The sequence below is a fragment of the Embiotoca jacksoni genome, unplaced genomic scaffold, assembly GCF_022577435.1.
Source record: "Embiotoca jacksoni isolate LCO1_2020_lvr unplaced genomic scaffold, fEmbJac1.0.p SCAF_4, whole genome shotgun sequence".
NCBI classification, from domain to species: domain Eukaryota; kingdom Metazoa; phylum Chordata; class Actinopteri; family Embiotocidae; genus Embiotoca; species Embiotoca jacksoni.
In genome coordinates, this window is record NW_027185392.1 from 20,267,814 (window position 1) to 20,293,583 (window position 25,770).

The 25,770-nt window shown below is 39.1% G+C and overlaps 1 protein-coding gene across 1 annotated transcript in view; it reads left to right on the plus strand.

Annotated features, from left to right (window-relative positions):
• The window catches only part of LOC138208799 (voltage-dependent T-type calcium channel subunit alpha-1I-like), a 139,823-nt gene that overhangs the window by 99,706 nt on the left and 14,347 nt on the right, over positions 1–25,770 (plus strand). The window contains exons 25-32 of the mRNA XM_069166920.1: positions 1,067–1,218; positions 3,306–3,415; positions 5,637–5,770; positions 7,270–7,340; positions 12,986–13,064; positions 13,480–13,601; positions 14,689–15,138; positions 23,333–23,473. Of these exons, the coding sequence (XP_069023021.1) occupies positions 1,067–1,218; positions 3,306–3,415; positions 5,637–5,770; positions 7,270–7,340; positions 12,986–13,064; positions 13,480–13,601; positions 14,689–15,138; positions 23,333–23,473 (1,259 nt within the window). The remainder of the gene's footprint in view (positions 1–1,066; positions 1,219–3,305; positions 3,416–5,636; positions 5,771–7,269; positions 7,341–12,985; positions 13,065–13,479; positions 13,602–14,688; positions 15,139–23,332; positions 23,474–25,770) is intronic.

Here is a 25,770-nt window from a genome sequence, read left to right on the forward strand (position 1 = left end):
TGTATGGTAGAGTGGCCAGATGGAAGCCACTCCTCAGTAAAAGGCTCATGACAGCCCACCTGGAGTTTACCAAAAGGCACCTGAAGGACTGTCAGACCATGAGAAACTAAATTCTCTGGTCTGATGAAACAAAGATTGAACTCTTTAGCCTGAATGCCAAGCGTCATGTTTGGAGGAAACCAGGTACCGCTCATCACCTGGCCAATACCATCTCTACGGTGAAGCATGGTGGTGGCAGCATCATGCTGTGGGGATGTTTTTCAGCGGCAGGAACTGGAGACTAGTCAGGATGGAGGGAAAGATGAATGCAGCAATGTACAGAGACATCCTTGATGAAAACCTGCTCGAGAGCACTCTGGACCTCAGACTGGGGCGAAGGTTCATCTTCCAACAGGACAACGACCCGAAGCACACAGCCAAGATAACAAAGGAGTGGCTTCGGGACAACTGTGAATGTCTTTGAGTGGCCCAGCCAGAGCCCAGACTTGAACCTGATTGAACATCTCTGGAGAGATCTGAAAATGTCTGTGCACCGACGCTCCCCATCCAACCTGATGGAGGAGAGGTTCTGCAAAGAAGAATGGGAGAAACTGCCCAAGAATAGGTGTGCCAAGCTTGTAGCATCATACTCAAAAAGACTTGAGGTTGTAATTTCTGCCAAAGGTGCTTCAACAAAGTATTGAGCAAAGGCTGTGAATACTTATGTACGTGTTATATTTTTGTTCTTTATTTTTAATAGATTTGCAAAAATGTTAAACAAACTATTTTCACTTTGTCATTATGGGGTATTGTGTGTTGAATTTTGAGGGGAAAAAAATAATTTAATCCATTTTGGAATAAGGCTGTAACATAACAAAATGTGTAAAAAGTGAAGCGCTGTGAATACTTTCTGGATGCACTGTATGTTTCTGACATTAATACGGTCGGTTTGTGTTTCATCTCCTTTGTCTTTGATTCTTCCTTCAATCTTTTTTCCTGCTCTCTCACTGAACCAACAACCTTGCCTTGTCTTTTTTTGTCCTGATATTTCTCTATCTTCTTAATTTTTACTTTTTCCTCTGTCCAGAGGCCCAGAAGTTGCCATACTATGCGTCCTACGGTCGTACCCGCCTGGCTATCCACACTCTGTGTACCAGCCACTACCTGGACCTGGTCATCACCTTCATTATCTGCATTAATGTCATCACCATGTCCCTGGAGCACTTCAGCCAGCCACAGGTGACGACACTTCTTGATGAGGATATCGAGTTGCTTGGGTTGAGGGTTTTGGATTGAAGCTGACACAGCAGACTTGTTTAAGACTTGTGAATAAATTGTGATGGTCAGCCTGGTACCATGCTAAAACTGGAAATACACCCTTCAATCCACAAGAGGATACCATGTCAGTGTCATGTTTGGCCTCGCTGAGGTGCAAAGCATAAGGTGTGTTGGGTTTTGGCACCATAAACCACATGATTAGGTTTAGAAAAAAATAGGATTTAGGTTTAATGTTACACGGTTATCATTGGTTAAGTTTTAGGCAATACAATTACATGGTTAAATTAAGTTAAGGCTCAAAACGCTAGGATTAGGAAACAGACACGCCCCAATCGCTTTTTGAGGCCTAATATTTACTTAATGCTGGGATTATTTTCAGGTTGACCATCATAAAACTAATAAGAAGGAGTGATTTCAGCAAATAACACCATTATGACTTGTGGAAAAAAACGTATTGACTTCGTATTTCATGAGTGAAGTTAAAAGGGAGCAAAATTCTAGTGGCCCTCAGTGCTATTTAACTTTATGGCACTTTTGCATTGGCTTATCTTTTTAGTTCCTGAAGCTTCATCCACTTTTTTTATACAGTCCATGGTTAAAATAAGTAATGTTATGTACATCATGTAATTACATTACATAAGTTAAATACAATGCATTATGTCAGTAACACATTTACTTTTCTTTAACTAAATCCAGTTGGACTTTCGCTAATTTATGGACTCCAACACTAGTCCGCTTGGTGATAGTCCAGAGTTTTTTTTCAATCTAATTTAGAATCTATCAATCTTTACCTAATCACATGACTTCTTTACTTAACAATACATGTATGTACTTTTCATGCCTTGGTGAGGCAAAACATGACACTGACATGGTATTCTCGTGACACAAGGCTGTGATGATTAAAAGTAAGCACTTCTAGAAGCAGTCTGTCACCTTGCTGCTCTGATTCAGCAACAAAACGGCCCACAACATATATCCAAGTGCAATCTGTCAGAATGGAGTTTTAGTTATGAAAAATAATTGTTAGAGACAGATGCAGGAGAACATTTTTTTTAAATTGAAATAACCTGTTACTTATTTCACGGTAAATTATGACTTCCTATGCATGAGGGAATGAAACTATTTGATTAGTCTACTTTCAAATCAGCCAGGTGTAGGAGATGTTTTATTATGGTGTTGAACCGTCTCACATATCTGACCTGGGGCTGCATGCACATGTAGGTTAATGGAACTCGATTTGTCTGGTCTTAATGCTGAACTGAAACTTTTCTGATCTCAAGTACCTATAAACTTGCGCCAAAGGTATAAGATACTCGAAGCTTATGTAGCTGCACACAGACAACCCAAACAGCTCATTTATTTTCAGTTAGCTTTATCTTTTCTGTCTGTTTACACCAGCTTTACCATTACTGACACTCCAAATGACCCCATAACAAATAGTATTTGACTGAAGCCCTATGAAAATACAAGAGGAAGACATGTAGCTGAAATGGTAGACGTTTGACTTTACTCAATGGGGATTTTAAGAATGACCACTAGTTTGATTTTATAAGTAAATATGCTATACTGTTTCGACTTCCATAAGTTTGTGATGTCACAAACATGCTATGCATGTGTCTCAGAAAAGAGTCAGCAAATCAGAATAGAGGGTCGTATCAGATCAATGCACCTTAAAGACAGCCTGTTCTTGTAAAACTTTGGAGAGAAGGTATAATTATATTTAGATGGATGTTGGTACTTAAAACCACAAAAAAATATTGTGGCTATCAGGATTGAAAATAAAACACCAAAAAAGTGTGAGATGAGGGACCTTTAATTTTTGGTTATTTCTCTCTTTCTTTATTTACATGAAAAAAAGTTCAACATATCTGTTTACAATATTTTACTGTTGACAAAGACATTTTTCTTGATATGAACTGCAGAATAAAGGACAAATAATTCATTTATCACAGGTAAGATTAGATGCAAAGCATATTTCCTGTGTATTCCTGCTGCTGTCTCTTCTTTCTAACCTCTGTCCCTCTCTAACCACCGTTACTCTCTGTTAGTCTCTGGAGACTGCACTGAAGTACTGCAACTACTTCTTCACCTCCACCTTTGTGATTGAGGCCTCCCTGAAGCTGGTAGCCTTTGGCTTTCGACGCTTCTTCAAGGACAGGTACACTCCAAGCTGGATTCAGTCTTTATATATTTGTGTTGAGGTCTATAAAGTTTCTAATATTGGTGGTAGTATTTACTCGCCGCACCAAAACAATCCTTGCACCTTTGACATATCATTATTATATACCACAGCCTTTTATCTGACAGCTTGATCCATTGAACTCGGTAGGACCTACGCTTAGAAGTTCAACTCTTCCCAATCAGACATGTTGGAGGATGCACAATTATCTGCCTGCTTTGAAAATTAATTAGGGTCTGATCAGTTATCAGTTAGGAATACTTACCATGACATTTGTGTCTTCCTCATTGATATTTATGGATGGACTGATGGATAATACCATAAATATGTATGTGTAGGTATAACCAAGTGACCTTTAATGTTTCACATTGAATGTTGCATTTTTGGTTTTAAACATATGAATAAATGGTTTGTGTTGAAGCCGTGCAGACATCAATTCCAATATCTACACCCAACACCTTAACCCTCGTGTTGTCCTTGGGTCAAAATGATCCGCAGCTGTGTTCAACCAAGTTCTATTTCATTTTTATATTTTTTGGGATCATTGGTGACAAGGAGGCTGTGAGGGTTTATTTAAAGAATGATGACCAATGATCTCAAAAAAATATAAAAATATAGAAATAAAATAGAACTTGGTTGAACACAGCTGCGGGTCATTTTGACCCGAGGACAACACGAGGGTTAACAATCCAGCCAGGGGGTCTTTTTTCAGCCACGTATACCAGCCTGTGGAGCAGCTGTGTGGTGCTGCTGAATATTATTTGACCCCACGATGTAGATTTATTATTGCAGTTTGCAATTTTGAGAATTGTAGCTGTGCTGGTAGAAATTGCTGCTGATTATTTCTGCCCCTCTTCTTTTCAACATTGCTTTTTCCATCCTATTTCAAATGCCCATCTCTATCGTCTCTCTTCCTCTGTCTTTTTCTATCAACACAAACATTTTTAGTCATGATATTCCTCCTATCCTGCATTTCATTCTGTGCCTTCTCTTGTATGCTTTTGGAAACCCTTGGCTTTATCAGCCAGCGCCTTTTTGTGTGTTTACACTGTGTAAGCGTGGTGTGGGCCAGCTCTTGTTGCTCTGGGACTGAGATATTATCTAGGACGAGACACTGTGGAGGAACATACCCCAGGCTGCAATTTTGCAGTAAATTGAGTTAAAAAATAAAGAAACTTTAGAAACACTAGATTAAAAAAAAAAAAAACAGAAAATAAAATATAAGTTGAAAATATATATTTAAGGAGGTGTAATCTAAAAGTTTTTGATGGTTTTGACCAAAATAAGTTTTAACAGTTTTTTTTTTTATTTTATTTCTTTTCGCTCTTCGTTTCATGTTCTATTTGTAAACCGCTCGACTTAAAGAAAACGCAACTGAAGAATATGGCCAACTTTCTTGTCTGTAAGTGAGGATTTGTTTGTATAATTGGTCAAAAGAAATACTGGCAACAAAGAGTTGTGTCTAAAAAAAAAATTGGTATTTGGGATTGACATACAAAGATTCTCTGACACTTGTTTAAACAGAAATGAGCGTTATTTTCTGAAGGCTGCTACAATTTCAGTTTGTTTGCACTGTTCAAATAATACGTCCATACAACTTTATTATTGCGCACTACATTCTTAAATAACCCCATTTCTGATGCTGATTAACTTAACTGAAGTGGTGCCCACTAATGCATGCTGACGCCTCTTAGCTTGTTTAGTAAATGGAAACCTATTGACCTGTAAATACACCACACTAACTGAACTTCAATTTGAAGTAGCAAGAGTGACGTAAAGACCAGGTTTTTTTAGTTGTGATAGGCTGGATCAGGTGACGTCATCATCTAACACAGGAAACACAGGAAGTAATTCATCTGAAAAGTTTTGCATGGTATTTAAAATCTTACTCTAGTAATAATATAAATATTCATGACAGGAGCAGGCCCTCTGGTAATGATGGGCTCTTACCAATTTTTCTGCCAAGCTAGCTGTGGCAGAGTCGTGCAAATTATGCACAAAGTTGATGTAGACCGTTGTTAATATTCATTCGAACATTAACATAACACAGACCCTAATGTGTGAAGTCACGAAGTCCTGAGCCACGGGCGTTAAGACTCCAAATTCCTGCTCAGTCTCCTCCTTCATGCAAGGCCTACCTTCATTACAAGATCTATAGATTTTGCTTCATTGACAAGTCTTTGTGTGTCTGTGTGTGTAGGTGGAACCAGCTTGACTTGGCCATCGTGCTGCTGTCAGTGATGGGTATCACCCTGGAGGAGATTGAGATCAACGCCTCCCTCCCCATCAACCCCACCATCATCAGGATCATGAGGGTCCTCAGGATCGCACGAGGTAATCAAAACACATGGACTAATTTGTAATCCCGTGTCCGATGACATTTTCTGAAATGAGGGCTATCAAACCGAGACAACATTTCGCGTATCAATTCTTTGTCAAACTCAACTGCAGAATAATCGGACTGTACATGAAACCGTCATATTAGAGATATAACTCTTCCCAGATTTTACACAAAATGTAAAAAAAAAATGTTGTCTTCTATTCTGCTGCTGTTTTATTTTATTTAATCAGGTACTATTCACTGTTAATGCAATCTTTTTTATCACCTGCCTTATGCGATATTTAGAACACCATTTAGTTAACATGAGCACAATTATACATTTTACCAAAACACCCGAAACACACTACTTTTAAAGGGAAACCAAGTTCTTGTTGTGTTTGTCACCTTTTAGCATGTCTACACTGTGATCTTTAGTCTGGAGACAAAGCTCATTGAAACACAGACATTACCACATATTTAATTTCATACCTCATGTGCATGTGTCATGTACAATGCTAGTATTGTGTGCCTGAATAAAGGCATTTCTGATATTATTGTGTTTTTTTTTTTTTTATCCTTTCAGTCGCTCTCGTTTTTAATATGACTTTCATTTGGCACCTGTGTTCTTATTATTCACGGGATATTACAGAACCAGCTCTTTGGGCCACACCAATTACTCTTAACATTTCACCGAGGAGGATAAAGGCTAATTACATCAATCTCTTAATCCTCGCCCTCTTACCATCGCCCTCTGCCCTCCATAACACTGCTCAGGGACCGCTGAGTGGACCCATAGGAAGTATGCTAATTAAACAGCAGCCAGTGGTAATTAAGAAGTAAGTGGGGTATTTGATGATGAGTGCGAGGGCTACTGGTGACTTTTAGGCTTTCTTCTCCTCTGGGAAAATTCTTTAACGCTCTTTTTGAATATTAAATGAGTTGTGCATCTGTAGGAAAGAATATTAAAATGCCCCCGCATCTTTCACTCTTCCTCCTTCTCGTACTTTGAAACTGGTTTAAATTCACAATCATTATGATGTTATATTTTACTTTCCATTGTATACTCAATGGTAAAAGTAAATGATGGTCTGCACGAACTTATTAGATTTAAATTAGATGTAATATAAAACGTAATACTAAAATAATTTACAGAAAAGCTTTATTTCAGGCTGTAGCAGTATTGAGGCTCATTTTTGACCAATCGTTACCATTCAGTATACTACGAACCACTGTGGTAGTTCCTTCACCACTTGAAAGTTCGGCCTCAGATACTTACAGCCCAGCATCCCACGTTGAAACAGGTTCCAAGTTTACCAACAGAAAACACAAAGAAAACAGTCCGCTTTGTTCATAGAAACAACTTGTGCCTACCTTGTATCTATCCCTCCGATGTTGTCGGATGTTTGTCACCCAAACACACATGTCCAAAGCATCACGCAACACATACGTAGAATTACACACTGCAGGTTTTGTGGAGGATGTTGTTGTCTAACCCTCTGTGATCCCTCTTCAGTGTTGAAGTTGTTGAAAATGGCAACCGGCATGAGAGCTCTGCTCGACACCGTAGTCCAGGCTCTGCCTCAGGTATGTGTCGTCTCACACACACACACACACACACACACACACACACACACACACACACACACACACACACACACACACACACACACACACGCACACACACACACACACACACACACATACATACACATTCACAGACACCCCCCCCCCTTTAGCTTATCACAAGGACACCCAGGAGTTAATTAACATTTGTGAGACAATAAACGACCGGCGTCGATAATCGCTCCCTGAGAGTTATGACTAAATTTTTGCCCACAATGTTATGGCACCTTGCTAACTTTCCTCCGTTCTTCTCAGTTACTTAGGAAAAGTAAAGACCTTTGTGGCATTCACGTAAGATTATTCATGCCCACTGCTGTTAATGAGACAAGAGCAGCAAAATGTTCTCCTCTGTTGGTACACAAAAATACTTTCTGTTCTTAAGTCTTAGCTTTTATTAATAGACGTTTCTGTTTGTCCCGAACTTTGGAATTAGCGGAGCTGCTTTAAAGCCAAGGGATTCAAGAAAGTTTAATAACATCTCTTGTGAACTCAGTAACTGTAGTCTTACCTGAAAAGAACATCATCAATAGTTTAGATTTATTTGTGGACAATCATGTTGCAATCCCAGTAGTTTTAAGACACCATCACTTATCTTGTGTTTGCCTCTCCTAACTCCTTCAGCATCTGTGTGTCAATATGACCTGTTCAGGCTTCACTTTGTGTCCGTCTGACTCCATCAGTTCAGTTATTGATTAGTTGTGTTTCATATACCCAGAGCAGTAATGGTATTGAATGATGAAGACAGATGCAATATTGCGTGAGTGGCAGAAAAGCTCTTTGTCAGATATATGACAAAGATATATGTACCGTTAGTTTGAAAAATGGTTGAACTGATTGCCGGTGACTTAGGCCCATTGCAGTCTATCAGAGACATCATACCTTCTGCCATTCAAATCATAAATGGCAATGAACTGCTTTCAGTTGGTGCCAATTATGGACTATACATGACGTCAAGGTTTCTCAGCTCAGCTTTTCTCCCAGCCAATTAAAAAAAATGGGAAAGGAGTTGGTGTGTAGGCAGAGCTGAGGCAGCCCGAATGAAGCGTGGTGGCTGAAACGTGCAGGTAGGTAGCCAACTGTGACATCACCCGCCTGTCACTCAAAGCCCCACCCTTTATTAAATGTAATTTTAAGCTTTGATGCAATTTAAAAGGGTGAGTTATATAATGTAACCTCCTATTGTCCAGTTGTCATGAACTATAGCTATAGCGACGTGAACCATTTTTTGTATCAGGCTGTAAACATGTTTATTTCTACTGTAAAGTTGGCCAAATTGAATATGGGGGTCTGTGGGGGATGACTCTCTTCTGAAGCCAGCCTCAAGTGGCCATTTGAGCAACTGTAGTTTCTGGCACTTAGCTAAATTGTTCAGCTCCAGAGGTTGCCTGTTAGCGCCACTATTCTGTATCTTTGTTAATGTCAAAAAATCTTATGAAAGGGCCAAAACCGTCAGTCCATAAGTTTGCTTTCATTACTTCCTGACTCTGTCTGTGGCTTTCAACTAAAAAGATGAATTCCCACTAAAGACATAGATATTTAGAAATGAATCACAAAAATACATTTTTGTATTTTAATGAGGTTAAATATTATACTCTCACAGCAGGGTGCCGTAATGTTTCAAACAGGAGTAAATACTTAGTTCATTAGGAACATTTCACAGCCGCAGTTTTGGTTCTCTAGGGAGTATTTAAAGGAGCAGGACAGTGTATGTGGGACCGGCTCGAGGTATAATACAGTGACCCGTGACGTGCTGTATATGGAAATGTTGGAGCATACAACCCAGTACATCGTCCATTTTTGACACTAGAGCTCCATGTCTCAGAGGAACAAGCTTAGTCAGGTTTTAGATTTATAATAAAGTGGTTTATGAAAGGATAGATTCATTGTTGATTTAGATTATTTTTTTTGTGTCCAATAAGAAAAACACAGAATAGAACCTGACTTTAAAATATTTATTTGTGCTAGTTTAATGTTTATTGAAGAGCATTGTAACAATTTTTTTTTAAACCAAAAGTTGATAGAGCACATCTCTGCTGCCTGTCTGCTGGTCACCTGGCAGCCTCACTGGAAGTGATTATCTTTGACTGTTGTTTACACACGAGAATAAACTGGAATCCAGTACAAGGTCTGAGATCAGAAGCCATAAATGTACAGTATGCACACACAAGGACAACAAACAGTACAAAGATACCCCACAACAAAAGCAAAAAGATTTAATGGATGTATCAAATGTGAAATCATTTTGTTTCTTTCTTAATGTTTTCAAAGATTACAAAAGTTGCAGATACAAAAAAATACAATTCTTGGAGGTTCTCTGTAAAATCCATGTAAGCCTTGTCAAGCTACAAAACAAATATTGTGCTAAAGCAAAGACAAATTCGAACTCTTTCCAGCGGTACATAATGTGAGACGAGGAAAAGTGAAATGGAGGTTTTTTTAAAATGATGCATGCAGCGATACATATTACATTTACATAATAAGATTAAAAGGTCACAGAACACACTGTACAAAAAGTTACTGCTTTTCTCCTTACAGTGCTAATATAATTTGACATTATTTGTTTTCTTCTGCTGCTTCTTACCTGCAGCGTACCTGCGTATCTTTATTCACATTAAAAAAAAAAAAATGTACATTAAGTTTTGTTGTTTTCTTCTTGTATATTTTTTTTTTTTATTTAACATTTTTTAACATGAGCAAACAAGATACAATATACTGGATGTGGAATTACAGTCACAGAAATCCCCCCTGCTTTAGTCCCTTTTTCCATCCAATTTAACTCTAGTCCCACTTGTTTTTGTGGTAGAGGCTTAGACCACAACAGAAATTGCTGTTGATATAAATACATCACAAAATCATCAAAGAATTTTTTTTTTGGAGAATTATAAACACTGATAGAAGGATATATTTTACATCATGTCATATTTTTCTTAAATGTTACATTTGTTAAATGTTACAGGCTGTGTTTAAAAATACAGTACATTACCAGTCTAGCCTTTTTCCCCACTGATGCATACAATGCATACAATAACATTGATAACATTTTTCAATGATATGAGGATTAAAGCACAAACTAGTTCTCAGCAGTCCTACAATATTGTATCTTTTTTTACAGACATTTTGTTTTATATCTGCCTGCATGGTGCTGTGATAATGAACCATCAGCTTATTGCTTGTGAGCTCCATTCTTAAATAATTTCCATTTTCACATATATACATCATTTTTTTAAGGTGAATTTTACCAATAAAAAGTCAATATGTAAAAAGCCAGGAGATAAACATCTTCAAGTGCAAGTCACAAAAACAATGGATTAATTCCCTGTAAATCCAGTGAGCGGCTGTCATATAATTTCTCCCATTTAAGGCACTGGGTAATACTTTGCTACGCATCATTAGGATTACATTATATCAATTGGCGTGTGACCCCAATAGAGGATGAATTCAGGTGAACAACCATACATGTCAAAGAAAATCCACCCAGTTGTGAGCCTTCTTCAGTCTCAGACAGAGATGTTCTTGTCCATCATGAAACGTAAATGACACTCAAAACTCCTCTCCGGGCTCATTGCTTCATTGCCATTACATTTGAAGTGTTTAAAGGGTCTCCTCTGCTGATTTCCTGAGTTTGACACAAAAACCAATGTGTACTAGTACAGTACAATGTGAAATAGCAATAGCGCACATACATGTAGTCAGAAAAACGTGCACAGCACAGATGTGTTTTTTTTTTATCAAGTGACATAAATTGTGATACTTAAAACAATGATTGCTTACCCCTGCTGAATTCACATTGCTCTGTTGCACTCTGTTCATGTGCAACAGAAACATTCTCACTCTAAATTTGATTTCTTGCTTAAACACATAGAGAACATCCTCCACAGGTAAATAGAAACATTGTGGTGTCTCAGTCCCTCTTTCCCTGACAACATTTGAACCATTTTATCGAAGAGGCTTGTTGTTCCTCTGCAGTTCGAAGTGGGTGGAATGACCTTTAATGTGTTGGTGTGACTTGGGTACCATTATGTACAAACCCAATTGTAAGAAAACAAAATGTGTCTCACCATGACGCATGTTTCATTAGTATAATGAACATTTTAAGTAAACAGCTTTAGTTGGCAGATCAGTGCAGGTTTGCTATGGAAACCAAAAGCTACACATTCTGATCTGATTGTGTTTCTCTTAAGCCTCAGTTGCCTGGTTGCCAGCCTTAATGCTTCCATCGCATCTAGCAAGCTCTTTCTTATCCTCATCCCTGTGCTGTTCTTTCCTTCTCTTTTCGAGGGATCTAAAGACATCACAGGGGTTTAAGTTACATTCTGGAAACTGCTTCAGGGCTCGTCGTGGCTTTTAACATCCACCTGGAAAGATGAACATGCACAACTGGGAAAGAACAGAAAGCTGTCCTCAGGCTTTACCTAACCTCTCCAAATTTCCTGTATTTCTCCTTCCCCCATTATCTCCTATCTTTCTTCCCTCTGACCCTCTCCTCCAATAAAAACTATACATCCCACTCCGCTCTGCATTTATATACCCGTTTAATAGAATTGTACAGTCACGTATTCAAAAGCACCCCACTGCCTTTCCTGTGAAGTGACTGAGCTAATGGTGTGCTGCTCGCGCCTGCTATCGCACCTCAGGGGGTTCTTTATCCATTTGCATTGCACATCACCATTTGTGGACGGTTTGAGTCTCTACACGGATTAATCCACACCTGTTAAGAAGTCAGCATGTAAAACTTTCCCTAACTTTAATTATCCTTGATTCTAGGCTGGAGTTTTTTGGTCGTAGCTCATACTGTGTTTATTTCCAGTTTGGTTGTTTGCTGTTTTTTTCTGATCTGATAAAATGTTTGCGAGGTCCCGGATGAGCCTGTTTCATTCCATAACCTCTTCAAAGCCTGACACAGCATCTCAAAAATTCATAAGCAATCAATAAAGTGAATATTTAATTGACAGTACCTGGCTACGTGTTGCTGTAGTTATTCATTGCAACGTTGTAAAGTCAAACATATAAAGTTTTGGTACAGCAGCAAATTGTAAGATACATTTTTGAAGTGTGGTGTTCTTTCTTTTCCAACGACCATGCCTTCTTTCAAAGTACTGAGATGTCACAATGGTGTGTCGTATTTTGCTTTGTGTACCATTGCAAGCCCTCCTCAAACACTCAAGCAGTGCAGCTCTGCACACAGGCAGCGTCAATTAAGTCCCCGAGGGTTTAATGTTTAGGCCTTGGGATGGAGATCGGGATTGGGCCAGGGAAACATCTGCAACAATATCTGCATCCTGCCTCTAAGTACATCCTCAGTAAATGCTGTTAACACCATGATGAAAAGATAAATAGCGACAATGAAGTTTGTTTATTTCTGTGCATGTTTTTGCATTAAAAAAAAAATCAGGTTTTGCATGGACAATAACAAATGATTATAAAAAACACCTCGAAGATTCTGGTGTCAGAATTTTCAATATGGCCACAAAAGAACAAATGTTCGGACACGTTGACTTACAGTGGGTCTAGCAGTAGGAGGGATATCCCCTGAATCAGTATCTACAAAGTCAGACCCAACTCAACTGACTTCAGTGTTTATTTATTTTTTATTTGTTTTGTGACAGGTGGGAAACCTGGGCCTGCTCTTCATGTTGCTGTTCTTCATCTATGCTGCTCTGGGGGTGGAGCTGTTTGGAGAGCTCGGTAGGTCTTGAGCTACCACGTGTCTCATTGTGTGGCTTAACAATTTCATTTTTGTTTTGACTGGTCAAATAAAGAAAGGTTTGTTTATCAGCACCAGGAGTCTCCAACCACTACTGGTCGAGTATGTGTGTTGAGTATCAGTTTGTTATTGTTCACATTAATAAAAAAAAAGGGTATTCAGCTGGTTTGGTGTAGCTCAACTATGTGAATACATGTTAGTGTCCGAGAGCTACATGAGTAGCCATTGGTCACATTCATTTTATTAGAGTCACTCTCTGAGGTGAAAAGGTTGGAGAACCCTGCTCTACACAAACATGATGTGAAATGATGTGTACCGCCAAGTATAAATGGAATAGTTCGGTCTCTCTCCAGGCTCTTTAAGTCCCTTCTTTCCCCTCTCGTTGTCTCCTCCCAGTGTGTAACGCCGACTACCCCTGTGAAGGAATGAGCCGCCATGCGACCTTTGAAAACTTCGGAATGGCCTTCCTCACACTCTTCCAAGTTTCAACTGGTGACAACTGGAATGGCATCATGAAGGTACTTTGGTTTGAGAGAATTCAGTCATGTGTATTCACGTTGACAAAGGTTCACATCTCTCATGTGGACTGGGTTTTTTCATTGAGAACATCAACATGGTTGGTTTTCACTTTCCTCACTGTAACATCGTCTCCAACAGTAGAATCAGCACATGTTGTCTTTGATTAGGGTCAATCAGAATGGAGACTGTATGAAGCAGCTTGATTTGAAAATCTATGAAATGCATAAAGGAATCCATAAACGCACATATTGTCCTACTTTTTCAGCTGCTCAAATATATTTTACCAATCTCAGCTGTGAAAGAAGCTGAGAGGCAGAATTGTAATTGAAGGTCTTCAGTTCAAATTCCTGGACCAGATGATATTTCGGTGGAGGAAACAAATTAATAATGACCGTGTCCTTTAGCGAAGATGATCTAAAAAAAAAGTGCACTCAAAGCCTTTAGAGGATGAATAAAGAAGAACATTTACATTCACAAAATCTTCACTCTCTAATCACAGTCAAGTACCTGGAGCTCTCAGAATTTTAGAACAGCTTATATCCAACGGTTAATCAGAGCTGATCAGGCTCTTAGAAAAAGTGATTGACTGTCTGCAAAGATCTTTTTCGGTGCTGTGAAAGTCTGACAACGTGTTCTGACAAGACATTACAAATTGCTTTTGGAGTGCTGCACTGAGTCTCGTGTCTAACATACGTACACAGAAATACTCATGAAATAGTTCCCCGAAGATAAGATTCAGATTTATGCAAACCACACTGATATTGGTCTCAGCCTTTGTATTGATAATTGCTCCTAAACATGTCGACATGACAACAGTTTATTGAATTATTGGCTGAATATTTAAATGAAACTTTAATATTTCAAAAATAGTGTATGTCATATGTGAAGCAAAAATGCCAAAGGTGTTGGTGCTGGATTTGCAACTTCTTCATTTTATATTATTTTCCACTGAACTGAATGTTTTGAGATGTTGCACTGTTGAACTGTTGGGCTCTATGAGATGGTGAAGAGAATTGTTCACAACATGCTGACACTGTATCAACCCTGCCTCAACCCCAAGCTCTCCCATATCCCTCTATCCACCAGGACACCCTGAGGGAGTGCCCACCGGGTCATTCGGGCACCGACTACGACTGCCATGCCGGACTGCAGTTCATTTCCCCGATGTATTTCGTGTCCTTCGTGCTCACCGCTCAGTTCGTTCTGATAAACGTGGTGGTCGCCGTGCTCATGAAGCATCTGGACGATTCCAACAAGGAGGCTCAGGAGAACGCCGAGATGGACGCCGAGATCGAGATGGAGCTGGCTCAGGGGGGCCTCTGCTGCATGATCGGGGGCATCGGAGCTATTGCTGGGGCCACAGGTGGTGCTGCGAGCGGGGCGGCCATAGGCGGCGCTGCGTCTGGTGCAATTACAGCGGGGACAGTCGGGGGTCCAAGTGGCGGGGGCATGACACCGCTGCGAGATGGAGGAGGAGGCAGTGCAGCTTATGAGGGACACGCACACCATCGATGTCGCCTCTATTCTCCTGCTCAGGTAAGTGGACTTTCATTCAGGACATTCAGGAGAGTAATTACTGTTCACTACTGCTCACTTTTTTTATACACCCATATTCATGCAGACAGGTCTGGGCACCCAAATTCAATACTTTTACGGCACTGACCGAAATGCTTTGTTCTATCTATCTATTATTGAAAAAAATGTCATGTCCTTTGGCACCAAAGTTCAATGGCTTGACATTTTCCACACCAACACATTTTTGTTGTAAAACTTAGCAGCATTTACCATGTGTAGCCTCTAATTGTGTGGTCCTCCGACGTACATAAAACCACTCAGTAAATATCACATTGGAACACCTTATTTCACTCTTTCCAAACTGATTTTGGCCACATCGCATATCTGTCTGTTACATCCGCTGTCGTAACTATAGGCTTCTCTATGTGCAGCCAACGAGTGTCCACTGATAGCATGAGACATTTAGGGGACATTCGTTAATTGCGGCTACAGCAAACAACTTATGTCACACTCTCCCCCTCTAATGTGCATGAAAACCAAAGATTGGTACTGTAAATTTTATTTAATTTTTCTTAAAATTATTTTTTTATCAAACTGGTTCTGAAAAAGGAACTGGTATCAAAAACGAAAAAAATGAAAAGAACACTTACTTCTACTACATGCAGATAATTGTGGTGAGAAAGCAAATAACTTTTTTATGAATTGTTGAAGTGTCTGATCTGATAACGATATTCATTTTTCCGTCTTTTTTACTTGAGTCACAACACAGTCAGTGAAAAGACATTTAATCTCAATACACAAAGTTCCTATGAAACCCATTTTAGTTTATTTGTGATATACTTTCTACTTTCTTTTTCACCGAGCGTTACTGTACCAGTAATTAAAGGAAAATGATGACCACAGAGATTACTGATTATCTTAATAGATATGTCAAAATCTCTCCGACACAGTCTTGATAGAGTTGCTTACAGCTTTGCAACTTCACAATGATATATGGTCACTAAAAGGCTGGGATATAGTGTATGACTGAGATGTCTAAAAATAAAAAATAAAAAGCTACGATTTAACTTGAAACTAGATTTCTTTTGAAGACTGTATAAACTAAAGTGTTTGACTCAAATGTTCAACATTTCAACAAAAAAAAAAAGATAGAAACCAATGTCCTGCTTATACTATACTGCCACATGTGGTTACAACCTACGTGCTGGACAGTTCTCAGTTTGGGATCACAAGCAACAAGCTAACAGTGAGCTGTGAGTCTGCTGAACGCCGAGCTGCAAACTGTATCCAAACATTACACCCTCTCTGAATTCAGATAGTAGTGCCACGCAGATGAGTCATCAGTCTCTGAGTCACATTCAACAGTATAATGACAAGATTATCAATCTAATAACTGACTGTGATAATACATTTTATGAGTTACAGCTTGTAGTGCCACTTCAGACAGTCACAGACTGAGCGCTGTTTTGTTTTGATACTTTGATAGTTTATTCAAGGTAACACATACTGCAGTCTCACCTACAGTGGGGAAGGTAGAAAATTCAGACAGTAGTTTCTGCAATTATACATTAACCAGGCACTCAGCTCACAAAAAAAAATAATCAAATAACTATCGTGATTATCAAAAATATCAAATATTCAGTGGCTTCTGATTCTAAAATGTGTGGGTTTGTTTGTTATTTTTTGACTGCTGATCCAAAAACACAAGTAATTCGCAGATCCCATCTTAAACCAACTGAACTAAACAATTCATTGGATAATAGAAAATAACAAAGAGGTCATTGATTAAGAAAATAGGGTTTAAACTAAAGCTTGTTGACAGTATTAATTAGTCTGCCAAGTATATTCTTCATTAATTGTTGGTTTATAAAACATTATAAAACAGTGAAAACCGCCCATCACAATCTTCTTGAGCACCAAGGTGACTGTATTCAATTTCTAGTTTTATCAGACAAACAGCCCAAAACACCAAATTATTCAAAGTACCATAATATAAGACCACAAAAAGGAACAAATCCATAATTTAAGAACATGAAACCATCAAATGTTTGGCAGTTTTTCAAGAAAAGATATTGGTGAATAGTTGGTGATTCATTTCCTTTCGATTGGCTAATTGAGTAACTGTTGCCGCTCTCATTAGTTGCAGCCCTATTGATAACAAAACTTTATTTAACAGGCTATAAACATGTCATGACACTCAGCTACACAATGCATGATTGGCATGTTTATCGTGGTTAGTTCATGATCTCATTAACTTTACCTAATGCATCACCTGATGCTGCTTATCCAGCCAGACTCTGTGGGGTTGCACATCAGCTGGAATTGTTCTTAATCATGAGATGCAGCTGTCCCACTTGTGCAAATATAAGGTGCTGGTGGCTTTTACACGCATGCACAAAGACATGCTAAAACATACAAAAAGCACAGCAGAGGAGATATGCAGAGGACCACCGTGCACACATGTGCAAAGATACTAAATGGCCGCTGTTTCCAGCATTCTAAAAATACCATCACTGTGGGCAGCGGCAGTGTTGGCTCTCATTCTTCAGCTCCCTGATTGCTGCATCTCAAACAGCCAAGTCAGAACAGGCTACATTTATAATCACACATAAAATCACCATCAGAACCTACTGATGAGAACCAGAAGTGGCCCCACTGAGGCAGAAAGACAGGAACCAGTAGATAGACAAACAAAGAAGAGGGGAGACGAAATAGAGAAAACCGACAAATAGAACAAATATGAATGAAAATCAGCAGCAACATGAGGAGGGAGAGAAAGTGAGAAGAGAGAAAGTGAGAGGAGAGTTAAGTTTGCAGTTTGGGAAAGTAACCAAGAGACTGTTGCTCCAAGTGAATGAGCAAGGGCCTGACTGAATGAGTGACTGTGGTTGACTCCCTGAATGACTGTGGGAAGTGACTAAAGGTGTGTTTGGACCAAGCAAGTCAATGGTGGAGTGTTTATTCCTTCACTTCGATTTGTTTGGGCAGCATTTCCAAGCAAACTGCAAGGTGACTAATTAGACATGACCCTGTAAACACAAGTGCAAGCTGAGTTTTATACCTACAAAGCTTCCACAACAATTCTCACATAATTTCTATCTCTTTATTTATTTATGTAGTCTGGAATTGACAGCCGATATATTCATCAAATTAAATCTGGAAAAGACCTTTATCACTAACACAAAGGCAAGAAATCCCAAATCGTATGACTATTTCTAATCTGCAGTTTGTTTAACCCACTAAATAATGCAATATTAGAGATGTTGCATTAGTACTAGTAAAAAGATTGTACTACAATAGAGAGGAGATTGTGGATTTAGAGACAAAACTATAGTGGAATTGAGACCAAAATTAACCTGCTTGGGGCCTGCTTGCATAGTTGCACATTCACTCTCCTTCTAGTTCTGTTTTGGTCCCCACCTGCACCATCAAACTTTTAAACTGCTAACACCCCAGCATTATACTGTATGTTCACCTGCAATTTCTAACTCAGTTTGTTGTTTGATGATGTGCAGGTAATGTACAAGGGTGTTTATTTATTTTGACTGAAAACAGTAAAAAAAAATAAAGAAATGGTAAAAGCTGTGAGAGTGAATAAAAGCTGAGGGCCTACAGAAATAAAACACAATGCTGAAACAGTCAGAAAATCTGACGGGATCCGAGAGTGCATTGATGATTTTTGTGGGTTTTTCCACTTTGTGCAACCTCTTTCACATTGTCCACTTATAATGTAAAAATAGTAATTGTAGTAGCTGTAAATTAAACTGGCTAAATCACTCTGCAATTAAGCCTACTGAATTGTGTAAAATAACCTGAATTTCACCACCAGTTTATTGTGCTGTTTCTCAGTTACCCGGCTTAATGGGACACTTTATTTTTACTCATTTCTTTTAGTTTGATTTGGTTGAGGCCAAACCCGCGCTGAAATTAGATTAAACAGTAAACCCAGATGTATTGCATTGGCAGAAACGCAACTCTCTGTAAACAATATTTATTTACATGTTTACCACATTTTTGACTTTATTAGTTGTCAATATGTCAATACGTTTACAGGCAGATCTGCTGCGCTCAAGTGGCAAAAAAATAAAAATGCCACCTTAAACGCCACACTATGGCTGTGTCTCAAATTACATACTTACACACTTATGCTGTGTGGCGTACTTACGTACTAACACCCACTATTTTAAGTGCATAAGTGTGTGAAATTAGATTTTTTTTTTTTTAAAGACTACGTGATAAAGGAATAAATATGTAATTACTTCCTGTGATATTAATCATGCTGCACATCACAGAAATATTTTAGTTCTAATCTTTTTTTTTTAAATTTATTTATTGAACTTAGAGAACTATGCAACTAAATGTTACGAGAATAAATCATAAAAGTGGCGCAGCTTTACAGAACACAGTCTGTGACTAATATAGAAACAACTACTACATCAGCGGTCAAAATAAGAGCTTTAGATGCTCTTTAATTCATGTTAATTTAACACAGGCTCGCTGTATTCACAAAAACAAAATGCAGTCTCTTACAATTTAAAACTTACACATTGTCTGTAGCATACAGTAATATGTAATCACGTCCATTGATAATAAATGTTTGATGAGAACATTTTATTGTGAAGGCCACATTTTCCGCAAACCCCGCCACCTCCATTTTTTCCACTTATTACGAGTTTATTTTGGTGAGAAGATGAGAGGAGGAAAACCATACTGACTGTAAATAAGGAGTTATTTGTGTTAATAAAGTGAGTTTTGTCTGAAAAGACTTACTTAATGCCCTAATACTTTCAGCACATTTTCTGCTAACGGCTTGTTTTTGCTGAAAAACCGCAAGAATTTTGAAAATTTGCAAGCTCCTGGAAATATTGTGAAGTTTGTTTGAATTTGTGTTAATTATTGATCGCGATTTCCTGGAGGGACTGACTGTTGTCAGATAGAGGCCTTCAGTATCTTCATTGTGTGCGTGAAACTGGAGGCATGAAAACATGTTAATGTTTAGGTAAAATTACCAAACAAAGCCAGCAGAGAGTTTGGAAGGTGATGCATTCAAATGTTATTTTGGGTAAGTGCCCAACAGCCATGTGCACTACATGTGCTAACGTGTAAATGTACCAACAAATTCAGAGACAGCCTCCAACATGATTGTTTTCTCTGTGCCGTCAACATCGACTGGCCACTTCTAATCCCCAAATTTCACCATTGACCAACCCAACCATCATATTGTGTGATATTCCCCTTAGCTACAGCTTCAGAAACTGGAATCAGATTCTGACAGGATCCTTTCAGCAAAAAAAAACACAAAAAAAAACATGGGTTTGTTAGTAACTATCTAATAAGGAAAGAAATTAACTTTGTCATCCATCTAAAATAATGACATTGAATCAAAGGGTGAGCGAGCAGGAATGAGGGAGCTGCGACAGAGGCTGACTTTGGAACAGCTGTGAGGTTGAGTGGGTGGCAGCCTTCACCACGGTCCCATTGTGCTTATTGCTCATTGTCTGACAGCCTACTGGTATTTTTAACCAGGAACGGAGTAAAAAGAGAGCTGGAACAAGAAAGGGGAGGAGCTCTTTTGATGGTCTTTTTTTTTAACTGCGCTGTATTTTTAATCTCTATTCTGATTAGCCAGCATTTACAGATTAAAAGCACAATGTAGGGTCTGTTCTTATGTGCGTTTATATTGATATTAAGAACACATGGCCAAGAAAAACACCATCACAATAAACATGATGACTGCAGTAAACCAGTATACACAAGAAACATACAACCAGCAAAAAAATATAAACAAAATTAAAAAATATTTGCATAAGAATTCTTATATAATAATAATTAAGAGAAAGTAAAGCAGGTCAGTCCTTTTCAGTTTGTTTTTAGTCCCTACGTGAGCAAAACAAATGAGCACAAGTCAGCATTAAGCAGACCCATACTGAATACCCCCCTGATGAAAATATATATATATGTATATTTGAAATGAGTAGGCAAACAAGCCAAGTGAAACACAAAGCTCATTAGAGCCACTCAACTTATTTCAATTGTATTACTGTTAACATACTGAATAGTCACAGAATCTCTTTTGCAGTTGACTCATTAGATCCCCAGAGATCATTAAGGCTCCCTGTGGAGACGGTCGGCTATTTTGGAAAATGATGTACAGCTCATAAGTGGAAGTCCAGAGTCCAGAAAGGAAAAACTATGCAGTATGACTTTCATCCTTTTGCCTCTGCTGTCATATGCCTCCTTCACCTTTAGGTTCACAGAGGTTTGCAGAAATGTCACGTATAAGAAGATGCAACATTTGGTGTCAACTCCTTCCAAAACAACTCCAGGAACGACAGCCAGGCCGATATTATTCAGAAGCTGTTGAATTTTTTTGTGCTCCTGAAAAGACTTTGCTAATTACTCCAGCACGAGGAGGTTGTGGTGATTTGTGAACAAAACATTTAGATAAAAGGCAGTCATTAACTCACTGTCATTAAGTGGATGCACACTAGTTGTAATTAGTTAGGATGAGGCTTGCAGGGCCTCAGAAAGTAAAAGTCAACAACACCAAGAGAGGAAAAACACTTTTTATCGAGTGGTAAATAATAAACAGTTGCCAACTGATGATAAACAGTTATCATCTTCAGACAGACTCTCCTGGAAGCCACTCATACTGCTGTAATCATGCAATGAGATGGAATTAGTAAAAAATGAAGAAAAGATTACCTCAGCACAAGTGGCCAAATATTGTGTTAATGGCTGCCAGTGTCTCAGGCTGTGCTCTAAATCACGTACTTTCCTTAGTACACTAAAATATAGTAATCTTACAACTGCAGTACTTGGATTTCGACAGGGTATTGTTGTGTCAAACCAAACACTGCCGTCCCGCACTTACTGGAAATAACTAGAGCGTTTGAATGCATCACCAGCCCACATATCTGCCGGCTTCGATTATTTTACCCAGAAATGAATGTGTTTTTGTGCCTTCTGTTTAACGCACACAATAAACACACTGATGGCTTCTATCCAACAGCAGTATTGTGGTACTCAGTGAAAAAGAAACACTGTTGTGTGCTGTTCGACAGCTGCAGCCTCCTTGGCCACTGCACTTTGAAAATACTTTAGGTCGGTGGAATCTCCTTTTATGCTACCTAGGCAACACTGTTAGATGTGAAAGCATTATTAAATTGTCATATACTGATTTTTTTTTTGGGGGGGGATGATGATGATGCACAATGTGTAGTTCTGAGATTTTCGGATAGGAGACAGCAGGTAGCAGTGCAGAGAATCAAACGGGGTCATGGGCACCATTTACCACAACCACGGCCCCCAGCCTGGCCAATCAATCAGGCTGCCTCACCCCTCGCTGTGCGTCTTGCAGCACTTGACACAATGTGTATGTGTGTGCTCAGTACATCGTGAGTGCTGCCAAGAACTGGCCATCGACTGCAGTTGCCCCTTTCACCTCACACCCTTTAGCAGTTTATATGGAGAGAAATAGTAGGAAAGAGAAGGTACTGGAGGGAGCAAATAGTTTGAACTGCAGACGTGCCACCGAGGGACTGGGAGAGCATATGTGGAGACATGTAACCTGGAAGAGAAAGCCAGACTAAGAAACTAAAATCAAAAACCATAAAATCCAAGTGACTAAAATGATCACGCAGGAATCTGTCATTTCCTCCGGGTCCTCCACTGCCACCAATCCCCAGCTCCCTGTAGATTAATGCCGTTTTTGTTTTAAGTCACACAATTAATCGTACATGTTTGACATTCGTCTGCCCCTTTGCCTGCTCGCCTTTTAGCGAGCAAAAGTCACCGATCTCTGTCTTGCATCTGCCATCAGCAGCTGAAAATAACACCAGCTTCACATGATGTAGTCAGTACATATGTTATCCAAAAGAAGTGAGGAAGAGACAGTGAAGGGAAAGAAAAGGGCACAGGAGAGTCAGTGAAAAGTGTTTGCTGCACTATTTAACTTCACAATCTGCATGTAGTGTGACAGGAGCATTAGCAACTTAAAGAAGTAGTTCAACACTATGATTGATGGAAATGTGTTTGATTGCATTTTGCCATCTGTTAGATGAGAAGATGGATACCACTCTTGGACAGTGTACTTCCTGTGCTTTTTTTTGCTCAATGCGAACCTAAAGATCAATGCCGTGTGTGTGTGTGTGTGTGTGTGTGTGTGTGTGTGTGTGTGTGTGTGTGTGTGTGTGTGTGTGTGTGTGTATTGCAGGAGAGCCAGTGGCTGGACAGTGTGTCTCTACTGATTAAGGACTCATTGGAAGGCGACATGATTGACAACCTGTCCGGTTCTGTTTTTCACCACTACTGCTCTCCTCCTGTCTGCAAGGACTGCAAGAGTCACCCACAAGAGGTGAGTGGGGTGCACACGCACACACACACACACACACACACACACACACACACACACACACACACACGCACACACACACACACACACACACACTACCTTGCAAGCTATAAATAACTATCCAGACTGGTGTATGGCAGATTATCAGTCGTCATGCAGCCGTGTTAATAAAGCCTTTTTCCTACCCGACAGACATGACTGATTTTCACCTTTTTTGTATTCACCCATGCATCAGGAGCAGCAGTTTTGATTGTAGCTGTGTTAAACCCACTTTCAATCCTCTTCTCTGCTTTACTTTTTTTTTTTTTTTTTTTTTTTTTCACCTTGTATCAAATCGTACAAACGGTATTCAAATAACAATAGGTGGGATCAACCAAAAATCTGTCAACCATAAGTTGTATCATCTGACTGCATGCTAACGGTCACACTGACAGACACGAACACAGATGTTTAACAATGTTTTACGTTTAAAGCCCAAATCTGAAAACCTGTTACTTTGACTTCACAACCCACATACAAGAGGGTTCATACAATGTGACTACATCTATTACACACATGAATATATTCTAAGTACATCTAATATAAACATAAGGCAGCAAAAAAAACAACTGCTGTGAAGACTGGGGATGGTTGTTACATGGGGAGAGTTGTAACAACACCAATTCCTCCAGTGAGGACCAAGATAGGAGTAATTTTATAATGTCAGTGTTTCCCCATATCCCACCTGAACCCACATGGAGATTCTCAAGGCTGTAAACAGGCACATACAGATTCTATAGAGGGGAAAACAATTATTTTAAAGTAAGAAAGTACAGTTTTTTACCAAGACAATTTTTTGTTTCGTACTTATACGATTGCAGATAAAATCACATGGCGTGGACGCAATTGTAGTTTATCAGGCGACATGTGATGCATTTTAACCCTGCTAATATCAAACCACTATGCTTATACAGCCAGTTAAACAATAGGGTGGGTTGGAACACATCTGAAAGAAGTATGACAACCATCTCTTTGCATATAAGTATTCAGTTTTGGGTTTTTTTAAATCATTTTTACAGTAGGCCTATGGGCAGGGGAAAATAATGACTGATAAAGGAGTGCCTGCCAATGGCTTTAAAAAAAACAAACATCTGATGAGAATACAAAGAAGGGAAAGTCAGTCAGATCAGTTGCAAAGGAACATGGGATCTGAACAAATTCTGCAAATCACTGCAGAAGCTGACAGACCAGGGGATGTTCATAGAAAAGAATAAAGGCAAAGATGACAGAGTGCACTCCAGCATTCATTTGTCACCATTGTGACTCTGAATAAGAGTATACACCTGCAGTCACACACAATCACAGATACATTGACATCCTTTTCACATAAGCCCACACATTCTGTAGTTTCATAGTGGTAGTGTTAATTAAGCATATATTGTTAATGGTTTAAAAAAAAAAAAAAAAAAGGTTTTCATGTAGACTTTTACACAAACACACACACACACACACACACACACACACACACACACACACACACACACACACACACACACACACACACACACACTCCACAGAAAGTGGATTTGAGTTATAGTGAGTCACAGAGCGAGAGACACTGCTCTGGGTTCTTCTTATTTTGTGCTTTGATATCAATAGACCTCCAGGAGCACACTGCATTGTGTCACCTCTGTTTTACTTCCTCTGTCTAATTGTTACAACTTACCCTAGTAGTGGTAAAGGTTGTAACAATGTTAAAAGCACATATGTCACACTTATGAGGTCTGTAATATTCTTGCTGAGGTTTGACTTCGTGCCTGTTGTAGAAAACAAATGTGGGAAGTTGTCTCAAAGTTGAGGTGCTGAAGCTAAACATGTTTCAAACATACTTTACATTCTTGTTCTGAAAAACATTTTCTCAAATGAACTGTAAAATGGACATAATGGGCTCCATATGCATCCAACATAAAAAAAAATACAAATATGAATTTGATAGCTTAAATGTTAAGGTTTCTAAGTCTTGGTGGTGGGTCTTATCTAGACATTCAATCAAACACATCGTTTTTTGGTGACACAAAAGCCTTTGCCAGTGGGAAGCCAGTGAGGGATTGTGTCCTGCTGATTTGTCTGTCTAAACTATACATCTCAGTAAAACAAGGGGACGGCTGGAAATATACTTGTTTTTGAACCACATTTGCTTCAACAGCCATTGATGCCGTGAACATTGTTGCTCACATACTTGCCTCTGTTCTCTGTGTGTTACTGGAGGACTCCACCAGAAGGCACACCAGAGAAACAAGGATGTAAACAATAAACACGGT